The sequence below is a fragment of the Onychostruthus taczanowskii genome, unplaced genomic scaffold (assembly GCF_017590055.1).
Source record: "Onychostruthus taczanowskii isolate IOZ18803 unplaced genomic scaffold, ASM1759005v1 scaffold151, whole genome shotgun sequence".
NCBI lineage: Eukaryota > Metazoa > Chordata > Aves > Passeriformes > Passeridae > Onychostruthus > Onychostruthus taczanowskii.
This window is the reverse complement of record NW_024498697.1, coordinates 483407-504778: the sequence shown is the minus strand read 5'-3', so window position 1 is coordinate 504778 and position 21372 is coordinate 483407. Positions and strand designations below refer to the sequence as shown.

At 61.3% G+C, this 21372-nt stretch overlaps 1 protein-coding gene across 1 annotated transcript; it reads right to left on the bottom strand.

The window, feature by feature from the left end:
- Positions 1-1047: 1047 nt before the first annotated feature.
- FMNL1 (formin like 1) lies at positions 1048-13113 on the bottom strand. Its single transcript, XM_041398978.1, is given in 26 exon segments — positions 1048-2509; positions 3486-3609; positions 3791-3883; positions 4123-4224; positions 4455-4618; positions 4705-4834; positions 5425-5505; positions 5604-5672; positions 5757-5991; positions 6587-6789; positions 7236-7357; positions 7454-7659; positions 7661-7772; positions 7914-8139; positions 8246-8347; positions 8439-8588; positions 8701-8811; positions 9307-9381; positions 9751-9844; positions 9938-10014; positions 10226-10334; positions 11527-11658; positions 11873-11956; positions 12484-12557; positions 12646-12729; positions 12982-13113. Coding segments are annotated over 26 exon segments (3195 nt in total). The 3' UTR covers positions 1048-2405.
- Between the last annotated feature and the right edge of the window lie 8259 nt (positions 13114-21372).

The window sequence follows — 21372 nt, the reverse complement described above, 5'->3', positions numbered from 1 at the left end:
TGGTTTGATGTGTTATCCCAGAGAACAAGATGGTGATGCGGAATGAGACATTTTCCAGGAAGAGGAGCCTGGTCTGATTACACTCTGCTGTATAACTTGGGTTTGGGAGATTCAGGAGAAGTCAGGGGCGAGGCTTGGGCACTGCCCAGGCTCCCCAGGGAATGGTCCCAGCCCCGAGGCTGCCAGAGCTCCAGGAGGGTTTGAACAGCGCTGCCAGGGATGCCCAGGGTGGGATTGCTGGGGTGTCTGGGCAGGGTCAGGGCTTGGACTGGATGATCCTTGGGGGTCCCTTCCAGCCCAGGATATTCTAGGATTGTGTGATTTCTGGGGCTGAAGAGGCAGCACTAACTTGGACGGATCCCAGGCTTTGCTGAACAGCCTGGCATCTCTCTCCTTCCAAGCAGACAGTCCCTTGTCCTCCCTCTGTCCCGTTGTAGGGGATTTGCTGCACTGGGAGCTGCTCAGTCTTGCCTTGGGAGGCGCAGGGGTGAGGCAGGCAGAGCTCTGGGGATCCCCCCACAGCTCCCAGTGCTGCAGCCCCTCTGCTGCTGCTGCTGCAGGAGCTGTTTGTCTGCACGGAGCTGAATCCTTCTGGTAAACGAGCCCAGCAGGCTGGGGGGGCTGTGGCCAGGCTGCTCAGTGAGGACAGTTATCCTGAAACACATTTTTTGTGCTGGCATGCACCCACATGTCTGTGCTGTGAACAGACCTCAGAGCTGTTGTCCTCAAAAAAAAAAAAAAAAAAAAAAGGTGGGTGGTTTGTTGCTAGAATTCCAGACTAGATTGTGTTAGAAGGGACCCTAAAGATCATCTCGTTACATCCTCTCACCTCCCACTATCCCAGGTGGCTCCAAGCCCCGTCCGACCTGGGGCTGGGGCAGCCACAGCCACTCCCTCCATCTTTCCATCCCTCCATTCATCTCCCTCCTTCCCTCTCTTCCTCCCTCCCATCCTTCCCTCACTCCATCTTTCCTTCCTTTTCTCCCTCCCTCTCTTCATGACAGCATCGCCTCCCCATGCAAATTCTTTTCCCAGACAAGTCCTTTATCCTCTGAGACGTTTTATTACCAGTTCTGCTTTAGATTAAACAGGCCTTCAGTATATAAAAATAATGTATACAAATGAGCAGTTAATGGTTTACATTTCTGGCTTAAAGGCATTTATAAGTTACACATTCATTTCCCATCCCTCCCCGGACGCGGAGCCGGCGCTGAAGCAGCTAAAATACAGCAGGAAGCAGCGGCTGCTCTGGCTAAAGCTGGGACGAGCGAGAAATGACGGGAGGAGGGAGGAGCGTCCTCGCATCGGAACGAGCGGGGGCAGCTTGCCGGAGTAAATGCAGCAGGAGAGGTTTAATTGCGGCACTGCGGGCTCGGGGTTACTCAGCAGCAGCAGCAGCGGGGCAGGGGAGGGAGCGACAGCCGGGTCCGGTCCGGTACCGAGAGGTTCGTGCGGCTCTGGGGCAGCAGGGACCCCGCAGCCTTTGGGATCGCGGGGCTGGGGGCTGCCGGCATCTCCTGCGTGTCCCACCCGAGAAAACGGGGAGCCCCGCAGGGCTGACAGTCCCGGTTCATCCCAGAGGCTGCAGCCCGACAGTGCAGGCGGATGCTGGGGATGCAGGCGGGCGGAGGTTCCACCACCTCGCAGAGAAACTTGTCCCTGCTGCTGATTGTCGCAGCTACGGAGCCTCCCCTGCGCGAGGAAGAGCCCAGCGCTGCTCGCCTTGGGGACACCCTGTGTGGGGGTGTTCCAATCCCTGCTGCCGCAGCACAGAGAAATTTGAAGGAAGACTTATAAAATCATGTAAAATAGCACCGCTGCCAGCCCCTGGCTCCGGGAGGTGCCCGGGGTGGGAGCTTTGCAGCAGCTCCTCGCTGGCTCCGCAGCGCAGGAGAACGCGGGGCTCGGGGCTCTGCGGGCCGGGGAGATGTGCGGGGGAGATGTGCGCGCAGCGTTGTGTCCCTGGCTGACAGCCCTGCCCTCCCGCAGCGGCAATCAAAGGCACCAGCAAGCGGAGGGTGGGACACGGGACACTGGGCTGGCCCCGCGGCCGGCGAGCCAGGGAGCAGCGCCAGGGTAGGGATGGGACAGCCCTTCTTTTCCTTCCAGGACAAGCTGGGGCCTTTTCTGTGCTTCCCCCTCCCTGTCCTTAGCCAGGAGGGCCCCCCAGCCCTGCCAGCCTGGAGGGAGGAGCTCAGGAACACGGCCAAGCAAGCGCCGGGGGTGCCGGTGCCCGGCCCAGGCAGGCAAGGCGGAGCTGGCACGTTAAGCGGCTGGAGCAGCTCGGAGCGGGCTCTGTCCCTCCGCCCCGCCGAGCCCCGGGCCGAGGGACTGCCATCCTGCGGTCCCATCTGCGTCGGGAGGATGGTCCTGCCCCGGTGCTGCAGCCGCAGGGACGGCGCCGGTCACAGCGCGATGTCCGGCGTCGCCTGCAGGCTCTGCCCCGCCGCCCGTTTCTTGGCGCTGCCGCGGGCCTTGTCCCCCCGGCGGTACGGGTTGTTCCGCAGATCTGCACCGGGGGAAGCGCGGGGCCGGATGAGCTTCACCGCCCACCCGGCACGGCCGGGGTCCCGCACCCACCGCGTTAACATGGAATGCTTTGTGGTGGAGGGACCGCAACGCCCACCCAGTGCCACCCCTGCCACGGCAGGGACACCTCCCACTGTCCCAGGCTGCTCCAAGCCCCAGTGTCCAGCCTGGCCTTGGGCACTGCCAGGGATCCAGGGGCAGCCCCAGCTGCTCTGGGCACCCTGTGCCAGGGTTCACCCCCCCAGGAATGAATTTTTTTCCGAGCTTTCAACGTAAAACTCTCTTTTGTTCATTTAAAACCCCTGCCTCCTGTCCTGTCTCTGCCCGGGACTCGCCCCTCTGGGTATGAGGACACCCAGGAGGAGCCAAGGGCCGAACGCAGCACGGGGAGGAGCAGCAGGAATCAACAATCAGCCCGTGGGACCCCGACCGTCGGACCCCGACCGTCGGCTCTGGGAGCCCAGCACCGAGGGGCAGCCCCAGCTGCTGTCCCGGGGCTGACCCGGGTGTCCCGGGCTGGGATTCAGGGTGCACAAACGCAGCCGCACACCTGCAGGAATGCCGGCGGGGCGGGGGGGAAGCCCGGCAGCGCCCGCCCCCCTGCGCCGCCCCACGTTACCTACAGAGGACTCTCCTCGTTGAAGCTCACGTCGCAGAAGAGCCGGGACGAGCGTTTGCCCGTCCGGGCCGTGAAAGGGACAGTTTTGAGAGCTGAGCAGAGCGATCCAGAGACAGCGAGGAGGAGCAGGAGGAGGAGAGAGGAGGAAGAAGCAGAAGAGGAGGAAGAGATATGAGACAGAGGAAGGAGCACTCGGCAGCTTTGCCATGTGGGGTGTGAAGGTGCTTGCAGGTAGGTTTGGTCCCCGTGACAGGGCTTGGTGACCCCCCCAGCTCCTGTGACAGCCCCTGCAGCCCCCAGCACTGGGTCTGTGATGTGGGGACACCTGGCTGCTCACCTGAAATTATATCCTCAATGGCCCCATCTTTTCCTTCGTAGATGAGTGGCTCCTTCACCATCTGCCTCTTCTTCAGCTCAGCTATCATGTCCATCTGCTGCCTCCTGGCCTTCTGGACAGGCAGCTGGGAGGGGACAGGGTGCTTGAGTGGTGCGATCACACCCCAGAGGAGGTGGGGAACCCTCCCCTTCACCTCCCCCCCAGCTCTCCCTCCCCAGGACCTGTTTAGTCCTTCCCCAGCACTCAGCCCAGCCAGGGCTGGTAGCTGGGACCCCACCAGGACACAGACATGGGGGCACCTTCACCTCGGGCTGCTGCTCACTGCCAGGGGAGCCAGATTCCGCCTCTTTGGCTGCGGCCTCTTGCTTCTTCCACAGCTCGATGTCCTGCTCTGCTTTCTTGGGAGAGGGGCAGGAAGGGTGTGCTGAGCCAGGGAACCCAGGACTGCAGCCCCCTTCCTTCTTCACCCCACAGCCCCCAGCTCACCCCAAGCCAGCTCCAAAATCTCTGACCATCCCAAGGGCATTCCTGAGCCCCAGCCTTGCCTGTGACTTCTGCTGATTGCTCCAAAGTGGAGTCAGGTGCCCCAGATCTCCTCCCAGCCCACAGAAACAGAGAACCCCATGCCCCCTCCTACCTTGTAGGCTTTGATGAAGCGCATGAACATGGGGAAGAAGGTGGTGGGGGGACTGGTCTTGGGGTTCTCCCCGAAATACTCCACAGCTGACTCATACGCTTCCTGTGGGCAGAGACACCTGATCTGGGGGCTGGGCAGTGGTGCCCATCGCCCACCACCTCCTTCCCGCCTCTCCCACCTCCCCATCCTGCCCCGTTCCCTCCTGCCTGTCCCGCTGCAGCCACATCCCAAGCAGGAGCCTCTCCCATGGAGCAGAGGTGGGAGAGAGGCTACCCCAGGGTGTCCCCATGCAGGGGACTGCCCCCATGACCCCACCCCACCCCAGCACCCACCTTGGCGGTTTTGCTGTCAGCCTGCAGCTTCTCCATCACCTCGGAGTTGACCTTGAGGAAGTCCTTGAGCACGGGGCTGTCGTCCTGTCTCATGAACTCCCTGCGGGTCAGCTCCATGCCCTGCTGCAGGCTTCGCACGTCTTGCAGGACACCATCCAGGGACACTGCAGGAGGTCAGCAGTGCGGGGTCAGGGCAGGCTCGGGGTGCCAGGGGCTGCCCCAACCCCAGCCCGGGGCCCGTGGGCACTACCTGTGCCTGCCTTGTCAAGGAAGTGCAGCTCGGTGTGGAAGCCGGTGAGCTCTGGGTACTTCTCCATGATCACCCGCACCAGGTAATGCAGCAGCGTCTGCTTGCGGTCTGTGGACTTCATCTCGAGGAGCTGGGGCAGGGCAGAGTCAGCCCCGACCCGCAGCCACCACCCCCTCACCCTGCTCAGGGCTGCCTCGGGTGGCCCTTTGTCCATGTGGCTGGGTCTGTATCCATCCCTCCACTCCACAGCTGGATCTGCATCCCTCCACTCCCATGGCTGATTCCCGTCTTTCTCCATCCCCGTGGCTGGCTCTGCATCGCTCTGTCCCTGCAGCTGGCTCTTCATCCCTACATTTCCATATGTGACCTTCCTCCCTCTATCCCCAGAGCTGGTCCCCATCTTCCTTCATCTCATCTTCCTCCATTAAGGTCCTTGAATCCTTTAACCTCTCCATACCAGGTCTCCATCCTTCCTACCCCATTCCTGTGTATCTCCATCTCTTTGCCTCCTCCATCCCAACAGTCTCTTCATCCCTCTGTCCCCAAAGCTAAACCTCACATCCCTCCATCCCTACTGCTGGTGCTTGCATCCCCCACAGCAGGTTCCTGTGTCCTTCCATCTCTGCAGCTGCTCCTTGTGTCCCTGTGTCCCCAGGGCGGGTCCCTGGCAGTGGCAGTGCCCCCATCACCCCCACACCAGGGAACCCACGCCGGCCCTACCGCATCAAGGCTCTGCAGCCGGAAGCCGTAGGCAGCTCCACGCTTGCTGCTGTTCATGTAGTTCCCGAAGGCCAGGACAATCTGCAGGGACACCACGGCTTGGGGACACGGGGCCAGCAGGGCACAGTGCCCACAGACACTGTGCACCCAGCGGGGCCACCTCCCCCCAGAGCCCTCACCTCGAGGATGTGGCGCAGTTTGCTGGAGGATTTGAGGGACATGGAGGCGGCGATGATGGCGTTGAGTTGCTGTGGGAGGGAGGAAGGGAGGGAAGGGTGTGAGTGCGGCCGCAGGAGCCGCCCCCGCGCAGCCCGCCCGGCCCCGGCGCACACCGGCATCAGCAGCTGGGCCGTGTCGCCGAAGCTGCCCAGGAAGATCATGACGTTCATGCGCTCGGCCAGGCGCGGGATCTTGCTGAAGCGGATCATGAACTGGTCCTCGTCCGAGAGCTCCTCCGGCGGCTGCTGGTCCCGCTCGAACTTCCCGATCAGGGTCCGCTCGTACTCGGTGGGCAGGAAGCGCAGCAGCAGCTCCAGGAAGTCGAGGCTCAGGGCTTGCTGGTCATACCTGCGGGGAGGGGACACCCCTGGCACTGTCAGGCCCTGCCGCAGGTCCCGAAGCCCCTTTGTCACCCTCGGCTGGTCCCATCATCCTTCTGTCCCCACAGCTGGTTCCTGCATCCCTCCATCTTTCTGTACCTGGACCCTGCATCTCTCTACCTCTCCATATGGATCCCTCCATCTCTCTGTCTTTGGTCCCCACATCCCTTCCTTTCCTGTCTGGTTCCTGCATCCCTCCATCCCCACAACTGCTCTCTGCATCTGTCTGTCTGTGCCTGGACCTCCCAGCCCTTTGTCTCAGATCTCATCCCTGCATCTCTCCATCCCCACAGCTCACATCCTTCTATCTCTCCAGATCCGATCCTTCCACCTTCCATCTGACTGTATCTGATCCTTCCATTCCTCCATCTCTCCACATCTGATCCTTCCATCTCTCCATCTCTGATCCCTTCACCCTCCATCTCTCTGTGTCTTGTCCCTGCACGCCCATATCCCCATACCAATCCCTCCATCCCATCACACCCTCCACCATCCCAACCCCATGTCCCTGCTGGGTTGTGCCTGACCTTATCCCACCCTGCCCAGCCCAGGGGGGCACTCACGTCTCGATGGCCGTGCAGATGTCCTGGACGCTGCGGCCACCCTTGCGCAGGGTGATGGCCAAGTTCTTGGCCCGGTTGGACTCCATCAGGGTCACCTTGCTGGGGGCCTTCTGCGTGGCCTTGGCCTTGAGGGCACTGATGTCCAGGGCGGGGCCCTGCGCCTTGGTCTTGAACTGCTCCTCAAAGTCACTCATGTCCAGCTCCTGCGGGGACACAGGGCTGTGGACACGGCAGGGAGGTGGCACAGGACATCTGGGGTGACGACAGGGCCAGAGGACCAGGATAAGGGTGAAGAGTGAGGATCAAGATGAAGCAAAGGGATGAGGATGGAACAAGGGGACAAGTACAGGGACAAGCAAGGGGACAGGGAGAGGTGAGGAGGGGGTGGAGGGACCAGAGGATGGAGATGAGGAGGACAAAATGGACAGGTTGTGAAGGTGCAGATGGGGCAAAGGGACAAGGACAGGGCGAGAGGAGCAGCACGCCTGATCCCGTGTCCCTCTCCATGGTGCTAAGGACTTTGCCTGACCTCCAGCTCCTCCTGCAGCCCTGGACACCGCGGGTGGGGGCAGGGGGGGCACCAGCCAACCTCAGCATGGCCCGGGGCACTGAGCCCCGCTGTGCCTGGCCCCTCGTCCCCTGGGCTCACCTGCAGCACCTTCTCATCATTGAGCTCGGTGAAGACGGTGCCGTCGATCTGGCTCGGCTTCAGGGCCACCCAGTTGAAGACGGGCATGCGGAACTTGGTCTGGATCGGCTTCTTCACCTTCACTGAGGGTCACAGGGAGGGGGGCACGTCACGCCCACCCCAGGGTGCCCCCAGACCCCTCCTGGGGAGCATCTCCACCACCCCTGGGCCACACTCACCTGAACTGTTGGCAGTGGGGGGGGCACCCGGCCCGGCTGGGGGCTCCCCACAGAGGGGTGGGGGTGGTGGAGGGGGAGGCACGAGGCCCTCTGGACCCCCCGGGAGCGGTGGGGGGGGTGGTGGCACTGGGGCACCCGGGAGGGGGGGAGCTGGTGGGGGGACAGTGCCTGTGGGCAGAGGGGGTGCAGGCGGTGGGGGANNTGGCAGCAGGTGCTGGTGGGGGAGGTGGGGCTGGAGCCAGAGCCGGAGCATCTGCAAGGGAAAGAAGAGGTGGGTGAGACAGTGACACAGCAGGGCACGGTGCCACCACCATGCTCTCTCTGCCACCGCATTACCCTGAGTCCCCTGGCACATCCCCACACCCCCGCCTCACTTTCTGTGCCCAGAGACTCGCTGCCACCCCTCCCAGGTGCCAGGTGCCCCCGCCGGGAAGGGGACATCCCCTCGCACCCATGGTACCTGTGCAGGTGGCGGTGGTGTCGGTGGTGGCAGCGGCCTCGGGGGTTGCGGGGGTTTCTATGACAACGGGGACAATTTCGATGGCGACGTCTCCGTCGGGCCCACGCAGAATCTGCACCAGCCCCTTCTCCTCGAGCTCCGCCAGCCGCCGCTCCAGCGCCAGCCGGTAGCACTCCTGGGGCTGCGGGGACGGCGGGCTGGGCGGCCGCGGGGGGCTCAGCTGCTCCTGGAGAGGTGACAACCCCCGGCAGGTCACTGGTGTCCCTGTGCACCCCTAAGAGCCGGTCCCTGAGCCCCAGCCTGCCCTCGGCACCGCGGCACCCCCGGCTCACCCGCAGCGCCTCCAGCTCCCGCCGCGCCTGGCTCAGCTGCTTCTCCAGCTCCGCTATCTTGGCCATGGAGTCGTTCTCCGCATCCTGCAGCTTCTCTGTCAACTGTGGGGGACGAGGCGCCGCCGCTCAGCCCCGTCCTCATCCCTCCCTCGGGGCTTGCGTCAGCGGCTCTGCCCACGCGCCCACGGCCCACCTGGCTGACGTGCTCCTGCAGCTCCTCCATGTGCTCCAGCACCGCCGTCTTGGTCTCCGAGTCCTCCAGCATGGCCCCCACGTCGAAGACATTGTCCAGGTAGGCTTGGATCTGCACCTGCAGCTTGTCGCTCTCAGTGAGGCGCAGAGTCTGCGGAGGGACAGCTGGTGTCACCATCGGTGCCAGCGGCACCCCCACCCTCGGGACCCCCCACCCTCGGGATCACCCACCCCTGGGATCACCCACTCCCGGGATCACCCACCTCCAGGTACTGGTCCAGCCCCAGGTGGGTGAACTCGTACTGCAGGAACACGCGGAAGTTCATGTTCTCCACCGAGTGCACCACGATGTTGATGAACTGCATGCAGGCCACCTGCGCAGACACGGCTCAGCACGGGGCCAGGGTGGCTCGTGGGGATGTTGCCCCAGGGGCTGCATGGGGCGTTGGTGGCCCTCGGGGACATGGTGCCCCCGGGGAGTGCATGGGGGTTGACACAGTCCTGGGGAGGTGGTACCCGTGGGACAGCACAGTGGTCTTGGGGACATGATGGCCTGAGGACAGTTTGGTGGCTTAGAAGCCCTTGGGGACATGATGCCATGGGCACAGTGTAGTGGCTTAGAAGCCTTTGGGGACAGCAGAACAGTCCTTGGGACATGGCAATCCTTGGGACATGCCACCCCCAGGACAGCACGGTGGCTCAGCAGCCCCTGAGGACATGGTGGCCTGGGGAGATTTGGTCATTCAGCATCCTTTGGGACATGATGCCATAGGGACAGTGTGGTGCTTAGGAGCTCTTGGGGCATAATGGCCTGGGGACAGTGCAGCAGCCTTGGGGACAGCAGAGCATGGCCCCCAGCAGCCACTCACCATGAAGTCAATGTTGGTGTCCTCATTTCGGAAATATTCCATCAGCTTCTCGAAGCGGTTCTTCTCCCCGCAGACCTGGGGGGGAAGCAGGGGGCTGACGGCCAGCGAGGACATGGCCAGGGGACACCCAGAAGAGTGACAGGACAGGAGGTATCTATTGGTGACACCATTCCAACTCTGACTGGTGCTGCCAGGCACCTGGCCCTGCTGGGACATGGCCCTGGGGACATGTGGTGGCATGGGGACATCAAACCCAGTGAGTGGAACATCCCTAAGCAAACCAGAGGTTTGAGGGTGGTGCAGGGCTCTGCCATACACAGGGTTTGTGCCTTTTTTTTTAAGGCACAAATCCAGCTGAAGCACAGATGTTCATGTGGGGACTGGGTGTCCCTGCTGGGGACTGGGTGTCCCTCCATCTCTCCATCTTGGGGGATGGAGACTCACCTCCTTGAAGTTGTCAAAGGCAGCCAGGATGATGTCGTGGCCACCTCGGACCAGGCAGACAGCAGCCAGCAGCTCCAGCACCAGAGCCTTGGTCCTGCAGAGACACACGGTGTGAGGGGGCTGGGGCCGCGGGGTGGGCAAGGGGACAGGGGGGACAAGGGACAACAGGGGGCAGGGCAGCTCCTACCTGGCGCTCTTGTTGTTGAGGCTCAGGGTGATCTCGTTGACACAGGCTGGGTGGTTCATCACCAGGCTGAAGCCAGACTGGGGAGGGGAAAGGAGCATTCATGGGGTCGTGTGTCCCCCTGGAGGCACTCGAGTACCGAGGGACACGGTCCCCACCAGGCAGGAGGCTGAGTGAGGACACCTCAGAGCCAGGGGATGCAGAGCCGATCCCACCCCGGAGCTGCCCCCGCGGGCGCGGGGGATGCCGGGGAGCCCCAGGCGGATCCCCGCGGATGCCGCCCACTCGCACCTGGTAGTTCATGATGGCGCGGAGGCACATGATGCACACATGGACATCGTCCTTCTGGCTGACGAGCCGCGAGTTGCGCAGCGTCTTCCTGCTGTGCGAGGGGTTCAGCCTGGCCGGGGAGAGCGCGGCTGAGCGGGGCCCGGGGCAGCCGCGGGCACAGCGCAAAGCGGGGACGGGACAGCGCAAGGGGGTGGCAGCGGGGCGCGGGGACACCGGGACACCCGGGCGGCTGCACCCCACGGGAGAGACCCTCGTGTCCGTGCCCATCTAGAAGCCCTGGGAGCGGGGGGTGATGTGGGGTGGGATGGGTTTTGGGCCCCCTCGTGCACACGGGTGGTCTCGGAGGCTCACCGGGGCGGGCAGGAGCTGCCGGGTGACCTGGGGGCACTGTCCCCATCGCTGCCCGGGGCACCGCAGGGGACGCTGGGGTGGACGTGGCGGAGGAGGGTGTGGATGTGCTGGTTCGAGAGGCAGCAGCTGGAGGCGCGTTAGAGCCTGCAGGACAGGAGGGAGAAACGGGGCTCCCGCGCCGCCCCGGGGACACCCGGGCTCGGGGACAAGGGATGGGACCCCCTGCGGGTGCCACGTCCCTCCTGACCTGTCCCTGAGGCTGGGAGGGACACCCCGGCTCCTCCAGAGCTGCTGGCGGGCGGCGAGGGACCCGCGCGGGCCCCGGGGTGCCACGTTACAGCTCGTGGGGTGACCGCGGTGGGTGTCCCTGGGACCCCCCCGCCCATCGGGGGTGCCCCGCAGGCCCTGTCCCCAATGCCGGTGACCAGCAGCGGGGTCCCGTGGGGTGTCCCCGTCCCGCCAGTGCCCCGTCACCTACCGTCAGCGCGTCCCCGGCAGCGTGCAAGAGAAGAGCGGGGTTAGACGGGGCTGCGGGCGAGCGGCACCAAGCGAGAGCCACCAGCCACGGGGACCGGCTTGGGGGACACAGGCCCGTCCCTCCGCCCCGGGTTTAACCCAGGGGGCTGCGATTTGCTCCCCCACAATCTCCAACACCCCCAATTTTTGTGTGTTCCTGGGATTTAGTCAGAGCACCCCAGCACGGCGGCAGTGCCGGGGGGGGGACACGGCTCCAGCCCAGCCCCAGGCGGAGCTTAGCCCCTGGGGACACACAGGGGGATGTGGCTTTGTCCCCACCCTCAAATCAGCAATGGGCGCCCATTTTTAGGGCCGAGCCTGCGTCTCCCTGCCAAGCCCCTCTCCAAGCGCGGTGCGGCCGGGGTGCAGCGAGGCGAGAGCGGGGGACACGGCACAGGGACACGGGGACAGTTGGGGACGGCACCACACGTTACCTTACAGTGAGGGGCCGCGGCTTGGAGGAGCCCTGGGTGGGGGACGAGGAGGTGCTTTTGTTCAGATCCTCCAGCGACCGCTCCTTGCCCTTGTCAGAGCCGGGGCTGTTCTCTGCGCTCTCCATGTCATACCTGGTGGCCCGTGGGGACATGGGGACGGGTGAGACGTGGCACCCCAATATGGGCAGGTGCCCCTCAGGGACGTTGGGGATGTTCTGCTCAGCCCCAGCCATGGAGCACTGCCCTGATGACAAGGGAGGGCACCCCCAGGGACCACCCCAGCCCTGCTGAGCCCCAGGGGAGGCTGATCCCAGCCTTGGGGACAGGGGACCCGGTGGGGACGTACGCGACAGAGCACTGGGCAAAGGCGAGGTACTCCAGCAGCACGTCCAGTCCCTTGTTCTCCTCGTTGAGGAACTCCTGGACCCAGCTGGAGGGTGCAGAGGGTTAGTGGGCTCTGCCAACCCCCACATCCTCTCTCCCCCTGTGCCCACACACTCAGCAGAGCCACTCCTGCTCAGAGGTCCCCAGCAATGGTGGAACATGCTGGGGACATGAGGTGGCACCATGAGCTGGCATTTCTCTGAGGCCAGGTGAGTGCCATGGTGAACCTGATGTATGGGGACACAGCCCAAGGGCTCCCCTGCCACCACTGCCACCACTGCCACGACAGGACAGCCTGGCCCTGGGGACAGTAGGCACCCACCACCCCACAAAGGGTCAGGACAGCCAGTGTGAGGGGCAGGGTCCCTCCTGGCACCCTGGGGGTGCCAGAGAGCCATAATGAGGTTCAGACCCCCCAGGACCCTCAGCTTCCCATCAGAACCCTCCTTAGGGGGCAGGATGAGGCCACAGCCTCCACATCCTGCTGTCACCCCCTAGCCAGAGCCAGCACACGTCCATCCCCATCCCAGCGACGCTGGCAGCAGCTGGGTGACAATGCCACCCCACCCTTACCCGATGTAGTTGGTCCTCAGGGAGATCTCCAGCTCCCGGAGCACCTGTGTGGACTCCTGCACTCGCCTCTTGAACTGTGGGATGGGGACAGCCATTGGCACCATCCCTGTGCCCAGCCTGGCACTGGGCCCAGGGGACCGGGGTGTAACGGGGACCCCTCACCTTCCTGCTGACACCACCCGTGTCCAAGTAGCTCTTCAGCTTCTGGATGTAGGCGGATGGAGGGTTCTTCACCTGGAAACGCTCCTACAAGCCCCAGAGAGAGGCTGAAACTGGGCCACCCGCTTTGGCACGGGGACATGCCACTGTCCCCACAGCAGCCACAGTGTCCCTGTCCCCACCCCAGGCGCATCAATGCTTAATGAGGTTAATGAGGTGCTGTGTCAGTAGTGAGATGGATGTCAGTGCTTGGTACAGCCAGACTGATACCCAAACCGTGCCATGAGTGGCACCTGGGGACAGGGATGGCACTGGGGACACTCTGAGCTTGGACCTCACCTGGTCACAGATCAGCTCCCACTTCTTCTCGTTGTCGTACTGGTTAAGCAGCTTCATCTTGTCCGGGGGCAGGTTCATGGAATTCTGTGGGTGAAGGATGTCAGCGCTGGGGGTCACCCCAAAAACCCCCATGGGATGCAGCACCCCCTGCTCAGTGAGCACTGGGAGATGGGGATACCCGTGGGAGGATGGGGACACTGGTGGGACATGAAGATTCCAGAAGATGGGGATACTAGTGGAACAACAGGGACAGTGATGGAACAATGGGGACAGTGGTGGGAGGATGGGATCACGGTGGAAAAATGAAAGCAGCATTCTCAGGATGGGGACATTGGTGGGATGATGGGGACAACACTGGGAGGTTGGGAACACCACTATTCCCAGGATGTGAGCATCCCATGGACCCATCAGTAATGTCCCCACCTGAGGGTCCCCAAGGGGAGGGGTGAGGGACAGGAGGAAGAACTGAGTCCTGAGTGCCCCATGTGCCCAGCCTCAGCCAGCCCAGTCCCAGCACGGCCACACTGAGTGAGGGACAGGGACATGACTGGTGACAACTGAGGGACCCAGCAGCCTGGGCTGTGCTTGGGGGTCACCCCTGAGTCCCCCCACCACAGGTGTGTGATGAGCCCGCCTGGGGAAACCAGTGTTTATTGAGAGACAGCGATGGCAGGGCCTGGCTCATCCCCACGTCCCTCCTTGCCACCCTTGCACAGCCCCAGCCCCCACGGCCACCACAGGACGTGACGTGGTTTCCACTCGGCACCGGGCGCTGCCGAAACCGCCCCCGCCACAGGCAGGACACAGCTCCTGCCCCTGGGCTGCTCTGCTGAGGGACACCATGGGGAACCTTCATGGGACACCCACCATGGCCTGGGCCAGGCTGCAGCCCAGCTGGGCTCACAGGTGATTTATTTCACTAAAAGACAGTTTTTGGTGCTCCAGCTCAGCTGGAGAGCACCTGCAGGCTGGCACGATGGCATGTGGAGCAATGCACCAGGCCACCCCTAAATCCCAGTCTTGGGGTTCCCTGAGGAGGAGCATGGGGATGTGGGGTGCATGCCATGCTGGAATAACCACATCCTTGGAGGAAGGCATCTCCCAGGGCTTTGGTTACCCACAGAAGAGCAGGTCCAAGGGGAGAGGTCCCACTGTGGTGGGCAGGAACAGAAACCTCTCTACCTCCTCCAGGGAGGACCTGTCAAGCTGCTCTCACAAGAAGCCAAAATGAGGAGCTGTGGGTGGGGAGGAGCTGGGTTGGGCTGGGGCTGGCTGGCACGAAGAGCTGGGCAGGGGGACAATCGGGCTGCAGGGTCAGAAATGGCCTCACTGTGAAGCCACTGGAGCTGCTGGGTTCTGGAACAGGCAAGGTGACAGCAGCACCTGGCTGTCACCACTGTTGGTCCCAAGCTGCCATCCTTGGGATGGCTGAGGGTCAGACCGAGGGACAGAGCTGTGCCAAGAGGGACCACACACCCAGACACCTCAGCCAGGGCTCAGCCACACCCGTGGCACCTCTGTGGGACACACGTCCCACTCTGTGGGACAAGGGCACTCTGCTGGGTGCCCTTGGCACAGAGGGGATGGTGGCACCTGCCACACGGACCAGCTTTAAACCATCACATGTGGGACCTGGACCAAGCAGGACCTTGGGTGGGACAGGACCAGGCATGAGGGTGGGGCAGGACCAGGCACGAGGGTGGGGCAGGGCTGTCCCCGTGGAGGTGGCTGTGCCCCGAGCCCCGCGGCCCCTCCCTTGCGGGCAGGATGTGGCACAGGTCGGTACAAACTGGGTGGTGGCTGCCACCCGGGTGGGCTTGTGGTGCCGGGGAGGAAGCGACTCCGCCGAGAAGCCTCAGCCAACAGCACAAAGAAACCGGTTCTCATTTCCTGCCGGGGAGGGGGGACCGCGGCTGCGGGAGGTGTGGCACAGAGTGGGTGATGTGGGGCAGTGGGTGATGTGGGGCAGGGTGGGTGATGTGGGGCAGTGGGTGATGTGGGGCTAGGTGGGTGATGTGGGGCAAGGTGGGTGATGTGGGTCAGGGTGGGTGATGTGGGGCTGGGTGGGTGATGTGGGGCAGTGGGTGATGTGGGGCTGGGTGGGTGATGTGGGGCAGGGCAGCAGCCAAGCACCCCATAGGCGTCAGAGGAAGGACTTGGTCCTCCTCCTCTTCCTCCTTTGGGGACAAGGATGAGGAGCCACAGTGACTTGCCCCCAGCAGCCACATCCACCTGCCGTCATCCAGCACCCTCATCCCGCCCCTGCCCGGGGTTTCCCAGCAGCCTCACAGCCCACCACGTCACTGAGTGGGTGCCACCAAATGACCCCCAACAGCGCTGCTGTGACACAAAGTGCCACAGAGCCTGCAGGGCCATCCCAGCCATGCCCAGCACCAGGATGAGCCTGGCTGGGACCCAGCACCAGCCGTGGGTTGAGCCAGGCTTTGCCCTCCACTGAAAACAAGGCCAGGGGAGGTGAAGCGGCACCAACATAATTTTCTGGTACAAAACAACCTTTTGCTGTCGTGGCTGGCAGGGACGGAGCTATTTTGGGTGTCAGACACCTCTTTTTGTTCCACATGTGAGCGGGCAGCGCCGGGCTGAGCCGAGCTCTGCACCAAGGCTGGCACAGAATGTTCTGGCAGCCCCTGGGGAAGGGTTTGTGCTGCACAGCCCGGCGGGCTGAGCGTGAGCCGCGCTGAGCCCTGGCAGTGCTGTCACCGGGGCACGAGGATGTGTGCACAGAGAGGGCAGGGAAAGCCTTGGCAGCGGGATGGGACAACATCTCAGCCAGCTCCAGGCACAAAATCCTGCCACAAGGAGGGGGACAGGGCAGGGAACTGCCCCAGATGGCAGCTCAGGGGCTGTCCCCAGCTGCAGGAAGGGCCAGCACCTCCAGGTGCCCGGGTGCCCAAGGGACCGTGCCACTCCTGGGATGCTCCATCCCTCCGGGCCACAGAGCGCCCCTGAGCTGGTTTGGACATGCCCAGTCCTGAAGTGCCAGCTGTCCCACGGTGCCCCCTCCAGTGCCCCTGACTGCCACTGGACTTGTTCTCCTGCCTCTTTCCCAGGGCTCAGTGCAAGGCACGGAGCAGGACCAGGCCCACCCAGGGCTCCCTGACCTCCTGGATGCAGCAAACTGCGCTGAGGACACTGCCAGGACCAGTTCATCCCATCAGGGACTCCCTGGATCCAGCCAGACCCAAACCCACCCAGTGTAGGCAGGGACAGCCGGAGCAGGAGGAGACAGACTGTCCCCAGGATGGCCGGGGGGGGTGGGCAGGGCTGGGCCGGGCTGGGCTGGGCTGGGCCGGGCCGGGCTGGGCCGGGCGGCCGCTGCTGCCTGCAGCTCCAGCTCTATTTTAAGAACAAGCAGGAGCTGCTGTAGCTCGAAACGGGGAGAGGAGCCTGATCCCACCAGTGTGCCCTCATCCCTGCTGGGGACCTGCCTGCCCACCCTGCACTGGGATGTCCCCCTGGTTCAGCCGGGGCTGGATCCAGCAGCACAGGAGGGCTCCTGCACCAGGACACTCTCCAGGCCCTGATCCAGCAGCTGGTGGCTCACAGGCAATGTCCCACCCAGGACACAGGTTCCCCTTGGGGACACCCTGGTGCAGCCCCACATCCCCCAGGCAGCCTTGGCCACCGTGCTGGAGATGGATCCAGCAGGAAGCTGAGGACCAGCTTTGTTTCCTGGTTGAGCAAGGCTGACACTGTGGCCAGGACTCGCTGGTGACCCGTCCTGCTGCTGGGGCCAACAGCACATCTGCAAACATCTGCAAACATCTGCAATGGTGATGTTGGCCTTGCACTCCCCCAGCTCCTGAGGGAAGAGGCAGCAAAGCCCCACCAGGCAAAGCTCCTGGCTGGAGCAGCCCCTGTCCCCGCCAGCCACTGCTTGATTTTGACTCCACCACACCTCAACTCACTATTCCATTTATATATTTCCAATTAATGCCCCTTGACATGCAAAGGGAGGGAAATCCTGCTTGCTTCTAGCAGGAGTATCTGGGCATCCGTATCCCAGCAGCAAAGATGCTTTTCCTCTGCTCCATCCCAAAAATCCACCTGGTCATATCCCAAACTACTTGGCACGGGACAACCCTCCCATTGCTCTGCCAAAGCAGCATCTGCCACAGTGCCCCAGCTGGGAAGAAGCCAATTTTTGAGAATGAAGTTTTGGGAAAACTAAATTCCCATTTCTTGGCACAGAGTGGGTGTATCCCCTTCCTGGCAGCAATTTGGATCCCCTATGCTCCTCCCTGGGCTTTTCTGCCAAGGCTTTGCACCACCAGCTCTCCCAGCTTGGGATGTCCAGCCCAAAACTGATTTGCACTGAGCTCTCATGGCATCACTGCAACCATGGCAACGTGTGAGATCTGGATCGTGGCCCACCAGGAGATTCCCAGCTCATCACCACCTGCTCCATCACTGAGCTAAGGAGGTAGAAAAGTTGAAGGCAGAGTCAGGGAATGTGTTAGTGCTGGGTGAGGGCAGAGGGACCCCCTGTCCCCATCCCCCCGGGGTTCTGCTGCCCCCACAGCCACGAGAATGGGGAAGGGACTGTGAAAGGAGGAAGCAGAATTGGGACAGCCGCTTTCACAAGACACCCGCTTCCCGTCGGGCCGTGTCCAGCCCCTGGGTGCCCCTTCTCCTGGAAAAGGCCTTTCCCTCTGGATGAGGGCAGAGAAGGTGGTGCTGAGGGCCTGGAGCAGCGCTTTCCCCTTCTCTGATCATTTTTTGGTTTAGGATTTCCAACCTGCTGGGCCCAGCCCGCTGAAAGTGCTGCTTCCTGGGGCCTCACAGCGGAAACACCCCGAGTCTCTTCCTGCCGCCGCTGCTGTGACAGCCGGAGCCATCAGAGGCACCGCCACCCCACCCAGCCACCTGCCAGCCCGGGTGTCCCCCGGCAAACCCTCCCCGGGGGTCCCGCGGGGGTCCCGCGGCATCTCCCCCTGCAGCCGCGGGGATCGCTCCCGCTGCGACGCTCATCTCAAATAATCCCGTAAACTCCACGAGATCAAAAAGCTCCCAAGGAATTTGTGCTCGGGGCTGGGATGGGGCACCCCTCCGAGCCGATCCCGGCAGGTCCAACCGAGCGCATCCCGGTGTGCCGGCATTGTGGAAGCTGCGCCCGGCACGGGATCGGCCAAACGGCTCCATCTCCCGCGGGGGGATTAAAGCAGCGATTCCTTTTCCTCGGAGCATTTTTGGGGAGGGCGTGGGCAGGGCTGGAGCGGGTGGCGCGGCGGCGGGACCCGGCCCTCCCGGCGGGAAGGTCACGGCCGGCCCGGGCCGCTCAAGGACGGAGCGAGCGGGAGCCGCGGGAGCTGCGGGAGAGCGGCTCCCGGGCTGCCATCCATCCATCCATCCATCCGTGCCACGGGAACGCGCTCCGCATCGCCGCTGCCCACCGGCGGGGGCTTCCCCTGCTCCGGGGAGGAGGAAGAGGAGGAAGAGGAGGTGAGCGAAGCATCGCCATCCGCAGCACCGGCTGCTTGCGGCGCGCTCCGGCCCTGCCGCCGATCCCGCCATGGCGGAGCCTGCCCGGGCTCCGGGACTCGGGGTCACCCCAAGAATTTGGGGGCTGGATCCCTCCCAAGGTGAGAGCGATGAGGGCAGGGAGCGGCTGGGGGTCATCCCGGGGCAGGGCTGAGCGTCCCCGGGGAAACGAGGTGACAGCGGGGCAGTCATCATTATGAATAAGAACATCAATTAAATAATAAATCAAATAATTGATAGAACGACGGAATAGTAGCAATACGATCATTAGAATGATGATAACGGTGGTAACGCTGCTAACGATGCTGATACCGGTAGGGATGCTGAGAGACCCCCACCCAGCGGCTCCCCCTGTCCCCCCGGTGAGTCGGGCCCCCTCCCCGCCGGACCCCCCTGTCCTGCCCGGTCCCCTGCGGTCCCGTCCCCGCTCACCAGGACGCGGCATTTTATTTCATCTTTATTTTTGAAATTTTATTTTTATTTATTCTATTTTATTTTTTATTTTATTTTTACTTTTTTATTTATTTTATTTTATTATTTTTTAAACTTTATTTTAGACTTGCTTTTTATATTATATTAAATAAAATTTAATTATTAATAATTTATATTATACAAAATGAAATGTCTTTTCTATTTTTATTTTATTTTATATTTTATTTTATTTTATTTATTTCTAAAATATTGTTCTTAAGTTTTTTATTTTCTTATTTTCCTTTATTTTATTTTTATTCCTGTTTCCCCCTTATTTTATCCTGTCTTATTTATTTCATTTAATTCTATTCTTATTTTTAAATTTACTTTCATTCTATTTATCTATTCAATTTTTGCTTTCATTTTTATGTTCTATGTATGCATTATTTAATTACATTTTATTTAACTATTTTATTTCCATTTATTTCATTCTATTATTTATTTTATTTTAAAATTTCCATTTACTTACATTTTTAATTTAAGCTTTTTGTTTGACTTTCCTTTTACCTTACAGCAATTTATTAGTGTTTTATATAAATTATTTTTAGTTAATTTTATAGTTTTATTTTATTTAATAATAAAATTTAATTTATAATTAAATAATAATACATTTATTTCTATTTACTCTGATTTTTGGGCCAAAGCCCAGCAGTTTGGGATTCTCCTGCCCTGCCAGAGGCTGGGGGTCACAGGGACAGGGGACAGGTCTGGCTGGCACCCACAGTGTCCCCCAGCTGTCCCAGAGGGGCCATGGTGCCCCCGAGCCGGGCAGGGCACCCTGGGCACAGGGACTGGGCTGTGGCACCGGCTTCACTGCCGGGATCCTGCTGTGAGCTGCCAGGGCAGCAGAGACGGCACAGAGCGGGTGACAGTTGGTGAGATTCATCAAAATTTAGTGAGATTGGGTGAAATTCACCAAAATTTGGTGAGATTTGGTAAGACTTTACGAGATTCACCAAAATTCGGTGAGATTCAGTGAGATTCTGTGAGATTCAGTGAGATTTAAAAAAAATTTGGTGAGATTTGGTGCTATTTGGTGATATTTGGCAAGATTTGGTGAGATTCACCAAAATTTGGTGAGATTTTTTGAGATTCACCAAAATTTGGTGATATTTTTTGAGATTCACCAAAATTTGGTGATATTTTTTGAGATTCACCAAAATTTAGCGAGATTTGGTGAGATGTGATGAGATGTGATGAGATGTGATGAGATTCCGTGCTGTTCAGTGAGGTTCACCAGGACTGGGCGGCACTCGGTGGATTCCCCGAGTTTTGGTGCTGAACCCTGAGGTTCGAGGGGAGACGAGCCGAGGGATGGGGACGGATCCAGAGGGGATCCCGGCAGCCCCGGGGGATCCCAACCCCCTGCCCAGCCCCGGAGCTGCCACATCCGCGCCTCCGGCCCGGCAGGACCTGCAGGTGTCACCAGGTGCCACCACGGCGCCGCGGGGACCGGGCGGACGCGCCGAGCCTGTTCTGCCCCCACCCTCTGCAAACCCCAAATTCAGGGCAGGGGACACGCCAGGACAGCGTTTCCATCCCGTCGTCCGTGGGGATTTGGGAGCTGGGAGAGGACTCAGGGACAGCTCAGCAGCACCAAAATTTGGGTCACCCATGTTTGGGGTTGTTCTGCTATCCCAAGGCTGAATTCTGCAGTCAGAATCTCTGCTGTTAAATATTTCAGCTGCTCGTTAAATATTTTACATTTCATTTCCTGATCCAGGTTTTTAAGGGAAGGCATTGCAGTCCTCTGCGGGCACAGGGACATCCTGAGTGGTCCCAGAGGAGAATATTGTCCCCTGGAGCATGTATGGGACATGACACACTGGGGACAGGGCACTGTGGGCACTCCAAGGTCTGGGACCTCCATGAGCACCTTGCTGCATGCCGGGATCATGGAATCATGGAATGGTTTGGTTTGGAATGGGCCTCAAACAGCACCCAGTGCCACCCCTGCCACGGGCAGGGACACCTTCCACCAGACCAGGCTGCTCCAAGCCCTGTCCTTGGACACTCCAGGGTGGGGCAGCCACAGCTGCTCCGGGCATGAGACCCCAGAGCTGTGGGAGCACCAGGCAGCTCCTCCCTGAGCTCGGCTGGGAAAGGCTGCGAGGACACGAGGCTCTGCAGCCCCAGCAGAAGCAGGGCCAGGCCAACAGTTCCATCTCCTGGCCGCGGGGAGGGCTGCGAGGGGCAGCGCTGGGGAAGCCGGCTGTGACAAGGCAGGGGCAGGGGTTCTGTGAGGGGTCTGGATCCTCCTGAGTCCCACCGGCATGGAACCGAGCTGGAAACATGGAGCCAGGCTGGACTGTGGGCTGCTGGAGGTGTTTGGTGCAGCTGGGGCAGGGCAGTCCTCACACCAGCTGGAAGATGAGCTGGAGGAGCATCCTGCCCATCCTCATCCCTGCCCACCCTCAT